Source organism: Phyllobates terribilis, unplaced genomic scaffold (assembly GCF_046119375.1).
Source record: "Phyllobates terribilis strain yellow unplaced genomic scaffold, ASM4611937v1 Scaffold_11__3_contigs__length_659146591, whole genome shotgun sequence".
Taxonomy (NCBI): domain Eukaryota; kingdom Metazoa; phylum Chordata; class Amphibia; order Anura; family Dendrobatidae; genus Phyllobates; species Phyllobates terribilis.
Window position 1 is genome coordinate 487,703,122 of NW_027362771.1, and position 7,906 is coordinate 487,711,027.

Below are 7,906 nucleotides of genomic sequence, written 5' to 3' on the forward strand. Positions count from 1 at the left end.
GTTCTCCGGTTTCCTCCCACACTCCAAGGACATACTGATAGGGATCTAGATTGTGAGCCCCAATGGGGACAGTGATGATAATGTCTGTAAAGCGCTGCGGAATATGTTGCTGCTATATAAAAATAAAGTATTATTATTATTATTATTATTAATAAAAATAAACAATTAGAGGACCTGTGTAATGGTGCTGTGCAAGCTCCATCAATCCCATGGAGAATGGATGGAGCTGAGGCGTGATGTTCCACCTCCTCTACATTCAGACAGGGCTCTTCAGAGCAATGTTCTCAGCATCAGTCAGGGTCCCAACAGTCGGACCCCCACAGATCAGGATATTAGTGCCTATCCTATAGATTTTGGGATATCTTCAAAACTTCGTAGAAACTCTTTAAACACTCACTGCCGGATTCCCTCAAACATAACATACGCTAGGGTTCCTGGCAGAACACTGGTATTACTTTATTTGTGGGAGACCATTCTAACAAGAGAAGATTGTCCTAAATGAACACCCCCTTTAAAAGAGAAACTCGGCCATGGAGGGCATAGCTTGTATTCTCTGTGCTAAGTAACTGGCTGAATAAGTTTGGCCAGCTTTGTGATGAGCATGGTCAGCAAACTACTCATTGGTGTTCTATTCCTTAGTATTCACAGAGTATCCACAATGAACCTCTCCCACTGCTCTGATATCAGGCATGCAGATGCCCCTGTATGCTGGGTGGCACAGATGCCAAGCGAGTACTGTCGCCATGTCCTTTTCACCTTCTCAGACCAGACGAAAGAGACTCGGTGGAGATACACTTTACAATTACATATCCGGAGCCTAGAAATTCTACATAGAAATGTGGAGAAAGTATAAAAGTAGCAGCCAAAGCATAGAATGATTCCTGCCCACATGGACATGTGATAAACCCTCAGACATGCAAATCCAACACTATGCCGGTTATTTTACCTCTGTCGAAGTGTAGGCGGTTACTAGAAGGGTCCTCCACACGGTCCTCCTTGGCTATGTTGGCCATTGTGAGCGCCTTGTTCTCAGCCGGGGCTTCACCTGCTGTCGCCTTGTTGGACGACTTCTCTGCCTCCTCCTACAGGGAAGAGCACAAGGTTTAGTCTACACCGTCGTGCTGACGTATGATCGGTTCACGTTCACAAGTGTCCATAAAATATTTAATCTAAATCTCCAAGTGAATTTGAGCCTACAAGGAAAATAAATGGGGTGACCACTTTTTTTTTTTATCTATCATAGTTTGGAAAGTGGTCACTTATTTAAATACATTTATTGCTTCCTGTACTCCTTTCTAGTGTTTGTGTTACATTTTCAAAAAAGAAAATGTAATGAAGTGGTTTTACAATTAAAAATCTGATTTAAAAAAAAAATAGATGAAAATGGATGGATTAGCGCTTCCTGGGAATCCGCACCAGACATTTCCAACTCCCTAATCATCCACATTTTTAAAGAACCTGCGATGTGAGTTTTTAAATCCGCAACATTTCAATTCCTGTTATGGAATAGATCTGCATTTTCCACATTACATTCAATGGGATCAAACCTTTGCAGATTTTGCTGCCAATTCCCTACAGATCAGCAAATTTAAAATGGTTAACAATTATACAATTAGAAAAATAAATTAAAAAAAAAAAAAAAAAAACCTTCTGCAGCTTTCCTGGCAGCACTAGCCTGGTTCCCAGCTGGTCCCTGCACCCCAGCCAGCAGCAATGACGTGTTGTGTAGACACATATCCGCTGCAGCCGTCACGAGTTTCAACACAGCATCAATGGAAGCCAGGACACAAATAATTGTTAGGACCAAGAGAGCCTTGAAGGGGTTATTCAGTGCCTCCGAATTTCCACAACAGAAGGTAGGGGGCGCTACTAGCATTGCACTGATGGATGTGCAAGAGATCTGTCAATACCGCGACACCACCGTGTCAGATGTGGAAGTCAGAGATGCTAAATGACCCCTTTAACAAAGTAGCGCCTAAAGAGCAGTATATTATTTTCATTTATTTTTTAATCTTTGCAGTTAGAAATCCAAGATGGCTGATCCTTGTTGAAACCCACATTTGACATCAGACTTACATAGGTTGTCCACTATTTTAGCAGTGATGACCTATCCTTAGGATAAGTCCTTAATGTCTGATCGGTCGGGGTCCAACACCCGGCACCCCCGTAGATCAGCTGTTCTCAGTGTCGGCGGCGGCTGCCAGACGGAAATGCTCACTTGTGGATCTGGCCGTCTTGACTGTGGCCGTGGTTTAGTACTGCACATCCGCCTCCTGTTCAAATCAACAGGAAGCGGAAGTGCAGTACCCCGCCGTGGCCACCATCAGAAGACAGCCAGCTCCGCAATGGAGCAGTTCCGGTGCCACTGCAGACACTGATGTAATGGATAAAAAGAACAGGAGGACTCTTCATTGGAAAACTTGCTTAATAATAGCTGCAGTGGAAAACATTTTTTCTACTAATAATATTTCACTAATAGAATTCTCTAACATTTTATCCAAACTTAGTGTATGTACAGACCACGTCTTTTTCAAGCAAATTCTGCCTGGAATGCACCTTGAAAAATGAACACAATGCACAGCAATGTAAAATTAATGCTAAATTTCCTATCATAAAATGACACATTGTTTAAATTTTTTTTTTTTTTACATATCACAATCTGTATTAAAAATAAAAATTAGAAATGTTGCATGCAGTTTTCACATTGGCCACTGGGGGCTTTTTTTTAGACTAACTTCATTTTGTTTCAGACAATAACCCTTGCCATAATGGTCAGAGCGCGACTATATCTTTTGTACTGAATTGTCTAAATAGCCTGTGAATAGATGACTGTGAAGGTGGGGGAGCATGGTCCCCTATTGTGATTGATGGCTCATGTGTCATCAGCTGTATATAGAGGGGTTACCTGTCAGTGTGGACCTGATTGAAACAAAAGGTGATGTCCAGATGACCCTTTAAGTAATAGGAATACATCAGTCTACATGTAATTGTACCATAATCCGCCCACCTTGTCTTTGTCCGTCTGCTGGAGTCTCTTTACACTCTCGTCGTATTCGCGCTTCTGATCCCCCAGCTGCTTTGCACACTGTAGACTAATATGAAGATCACAGAATGAGCGAATCATCTAATGCCGGGGGTCACCATCTAACTGCTACCGCTACATAAAAAGCTTTGTGCCAACCTGTCTTCCTTCAGCGCCTTCTGCAGCAGGGTGTTATTGTTCTTGATCTCGTGTAGCTGATCCTCCTGTTGCAGAAATTCTTGACGAAGCTCGTGTAACTGTTCTGTAAGAGCAGGAGCATATTACAGCGGGAAGAGGTAGAAAGAGACAATATTCCCAACTATTACAGCAGTCATTACAGTACAGGTCATTAATATCATAAAGGGAACCTAACAGCTGATCAATGCAGCCCGATCCACAGGCAGCATGTATCAGACACTGGCTGCATGATTTATAACAGGTCCTGTTCTTGGTCTAAAAATATCAACCCAAGTGGTAATGGGCTACAATTTGTGTGTCTCACTCAGGAGTACCTGCCCATTCAATGACCGCCATGCAAATAGTCCCTTCAGATAAAAAGATGACTTGAACTCTAGCGCCATCTATTGGATGTAACAATCTAAAAAGTCAATATTGACCCTTTAATGAGCCTTGCCACGTGACATTAAATAACGCTTTTAGGGTTGCTACATCTAGTAGGTGGCGCTAGAGTTCTAGTCATCTACCTCTCTAAGGAGGCTATTTGCATATTTAATTCCCCAGAGGAGCATGCATGGCCTACAAGTCTCCTTACACAGGCTTGGCACACTCCATAATGACCATCATGTAATGCTTCACTTTCGCCTGTGGGGGAGCTGTTGGGAAATTGAGTCATTGCTGCTCGGATCGGTGCAGATTACAGCTGATCCCCGGTAGGATATGTTGCCTATTTTCTAGAGTTATAACAGAAATCCTTTGTCTGAAGTGTCAGCTTCATTTTAGCTGAGGTGCCCTAAAAGTCCCTGTCCGACCCCTACTGAACCTTTCCACTTGATTCTGAGATTAGGCATCTGGTGGACATTTGATGACGGCAGCAAGCATAGTGGAATAGTCGCTGTCCTGTAAACCCACACTACACTGACAGACATTCATATGGTAGTGCCAGGGCATACAAATATCTCTTACCCTTCAGACGAGTGATGTCTGCCATCTGGAGCGACACGTTGGCCAGCAGCTTCTCCTATAAACAGACAGATAATATTTACACAATGAAGCGGGCGCTGCGCCGTGATTAATCGTCTGCTGGTGAATTCTCCGCGCTCGCACAAAACGGCTGCCGCTCACAAATTAATTCTCTTGTTAAATGTGCAGCAACATGGGAACATACAAAGGCTGATTACTGACGATTGTGTACATCCAGTTGCGGCACATTAATTACAGCACACAGCCAAGACTGCGCAGATTACGGCTGTAAACATACCAAAATCGTGCCCCATCAGTCGCCTAACATCATCTGCTCTGGAACCTGTGACCTGTGGGTTATCGCCAAAAAAAACAAAAGGCTGATCGCAGAGGGTGGCCCTGAGATTGGGACACTACAGCCCAGTCTTGAATGGAGTGGAGCAACCGTGATTTTTCCATTCATTGTCAATGGGACTGCTGGAAAAAGTCAAAGCACGGTGATTTCTCCGACAATCCCATAGTCAGTGAATGGAGCGGAAGTTAAGCATGTGCACATTCATGAAACAAGGAGCTGCCTAGGGGCGCCGGAGCCCCAATCTTGGGATCGCTGTGGGTCTCAGAAACCAGTCAATTACGCACTATCCTATGGAGAGGGGAGAACTTGTTTTTAGGGAATAATCCTTTAAAAAAATAATCAAAATAAACCAAAAACACTATTTTACTAAGACGACCCCATACTGACGTCATTGAGAGGAGGGGGTGTCTATTTTATGCAATCTGGAACCAGAGTCTGCTGGATTAAGGTCTGCCCAATGTATTAAGCCTTATTAAATTTACCGCATCTTTTCTGCCATCAAGTGAAATTAACGCTAAGAGTTGGAATAGATTTATGATATCAAACTGTATCATAATGTATATATACCATATCATGATGTATGCTACTTTTTGGCATACATTACAGTGAATTTGTCACTGTGGTTGCTCCTGCCCCTTTAGCTAAAACCCTGCCCACTTTTAGAAGAGTAACAGGGCTGAAGCAAAAGGGCATAAATTTGGCAAATATGCCAGAAAAACAGTAGAAGTGATAAATTCCCTCCCAGTGCCTGTTATTTTGGCAGGCACAGCCTGTCCATTCAATTCATTACAATGGCCGACATGTAATACAACATTTCCCAGGAGATTCCTCCAGCAGCTTACCGCTAGGAAATTCTGAAGTTAGACCCAAAGTAACGTGGGCAACAGCAACTTAGAAATAAAGTTTTAACAGGTTAGAAGTCTGGCCAATTTCTCAGGGCCCCCCAACATTTATATTCTAAGGTTAAGACTGCTTAAAGACCAAGATGTCGCCAAAGGTCCTTTAACTGGAGGAGTCTAAAGGAACTGAAGAGGAGACAGGAGGGGTGTGTGTGTGTGATATACACACACACACACACACACACACATACAGTACAGACCAAAAGTTTGGACACACCTTCTCATTTAAAGATTTTTCTGTATTTTCATGACTATGAAAATTGTACATTCACACTGAAGGCATCAAAACTATGAATTAACACATGTGGAATTATATACTTAACAAAAAAGTGTGAAACAACTGAAAATATGTCTTATATTCTAGGTTCCTCAAAGTAGCCACCTTTTGCTTTGATGACTGCTTTGCACACTTTTGGCATTCTCTTGATGAGCTTCAAGAGGTAGTAAGCGGAAATGGTTTTCACTTCACAGGTGTGCCTGTCAGGTTTAATAAGTGGGATTTCTTGCCTTATAAATGGGGTTGGGACCATCAGTTGTGTTGTGCAGAAGTCAGGTGGATACACAGCTGATAGTCCTACTGAATAGACTGTTAGAATTTGTATTATGGCAAGAAAAAAACAGCTAAGTAAAGAAAAACGAGTGGCCATCATTACTTTAAGAAATGAAGGTCAGTCAGAGCGAAAAATTGGGAAAACTTTGAAAGTGTCCCCAAGTGCAGTTGCAAAAACCATCAGGCGCTACAAAGAAACTGGCTCACATGAGGACCGCCCCAGGAAAGGAAGACCAAGAGTCACCTCTGCTTCTGAGGATAAGTTGATCCGAGTCACCAGCCTCAGAAATCGCAGGTTAACAGCAGTTCAGATTAGAGACCAGGTCAATGCCACACAGAGTTCTTGCAGCAGACACATCTCTACAACAACTGTTAAGAGGAGACTTCGTGTAGCAGGCCTTCATGGTAAAATAGCTGCTAGGAAACCACTGCTAAGGACAGGCAACAAGCAGAAGAGACTAGTTTGGGCTAAATAACACAAGGAATGGACATTAGACCAGTGGAAATCTGTGATTTGGTCTGATGAGTCCAAATTTGAGATCTTTGGTTCCAACCACTGTGTCTTTGTGCGACGCAAAAAAGGTGAACGGATGGACTCTACATGCCTGGTTCCCACCGTGAAGCATGGAGGAGGAGGTGTGATGGTGTGGGTGTGCTTTGCTGGTGACACTGTTGGGGATTTATTCAAAATTGAAGGCATACTGAACCAGCATGGCTACCACAGCATCTTGTAGCGGCATGCTATTCCATCCGGTTTGCGTTTAGTTGGACCATCATTTATTTTTCAACAGGACAATGACCCCAAACGCACCTCCAGGCTGTGTAAGGGCTATTTGACCAAGAAAGAGTGATGGGGTGCTACGCCAGATGACCTGGCCTCCACAGTCACCAGACCTGAACCCAATCGAGATGGTTTGGGGTGAGCTGGACCGCAGAGTGAAGGCAAAAGGGCCAACAAGTGCTAAGCATCTCTGGGAACGCCTTCAAGATTGTTGGAAGACCATTTCCGGTGACTACCACTTGAAGCTCATCAAGAGAATGCCAAGAGTGTGCAAAGCAGTCATCAAAGCAAAAGGTGGCTACTTTGAAGAACCTAGAATATAAGACATATTTTCAGTTGTTTCGCACTTTTTTGTTAAGTATATAATTCCACATGTGTTAATTCATAGTTTTGATGCCTTCAGTGTGAATGTACAATTTTCATAGTCATGAAAATACAGAAAAATCTTTAAATGAGAAGGTGTGTCCAAACTTTTGGTCTGTACTGTACATCTCAACTCAAATGGTCTTGAGCAATAAGGATCAAAGAGCAAAAGGCTTAGCAAGAAACTAAATGATGTAGGTTCGGTCTATTGTTCGCCTGCTCATGTGCCGATATGTAAATGCCTGTAAGGTGTGTACCGTGCAGTGACCTTTATTGTCTAATTTTAGCTGCTTTATCTCAAACAAAGAAACATTGAAAGTAAAGACACACCTTTCCACATTACTATTGAAAAGTATTCCTATATGGTGCACCCTACTGAAAGAGCCTAAAGGGAGAGCAGAGTCTTGCCCAAGCTCCAGGTTCTTCTGCCTTACTGAATGGGGCAGGACACTAATCCTTTCAGGCAATGACACCTGCTGATGCACGGCATTAAAAGACCGCCAATCACAATATAAATGCTGGTCAGCGGTCGTTAGATAACCTGTTTTCACAAGCCAATATAATAGAAAGGACCTGTGCTGCCGAGAACAATTTACAGAAAATGATGCGCGGCCAAGAACGATGATCTTTTGGCCAAACTAAAAGATCATTTCACCTGATGAATGCGTGTTTTGCTTATTCGTCGAGTGATTGGCAGTGTAGTCGTGCAATGCAAATGTACCTTAAGATAGTGCTAACTTAAGCTGAGTTTACACCACCCGACACGCAGCACTAAACAATCGCCGACCAGCTACAT

General features: G+C 43.0%; 1 protein-coding gene across 3 annotated transcripts in view; it reads right to left on the reverse strand.

The window, feature by feature from the left end:
- Window positions 1-7,906, reverse strand: part of GOLM2 (golgi membrane protein 2) — a 42,951-nt gene that overhangs the window by 21,348 nt on the left and 13,697 nt on the right. For all 3 annotated transcript variants that reach the window (XM_073653506.1, XM_073653505.1, XM_073653507.1), the window contains exons 2-5: window positions 4,166-4,220; window positions 3,182-3,284; window positions 3,008-3,092; window positions 947-1,082 (exon numbers count right to left, since the gene is read on the reverse strand). In XM_073653506.1, coding sequence (XP_073509607.1) covers window positions 947-1,082; window positions 3,008-3,092; window positions 3,182-3,284; window positions 4,166-4,220 — 379 coding nt within the window. The remainder of the gene's footprint in view (window positions 1-946; window positions 1,083-3,007; window positions 3,093-3,181; window positions 3,285-4,165; window positions 4,221-7,906) is intronic.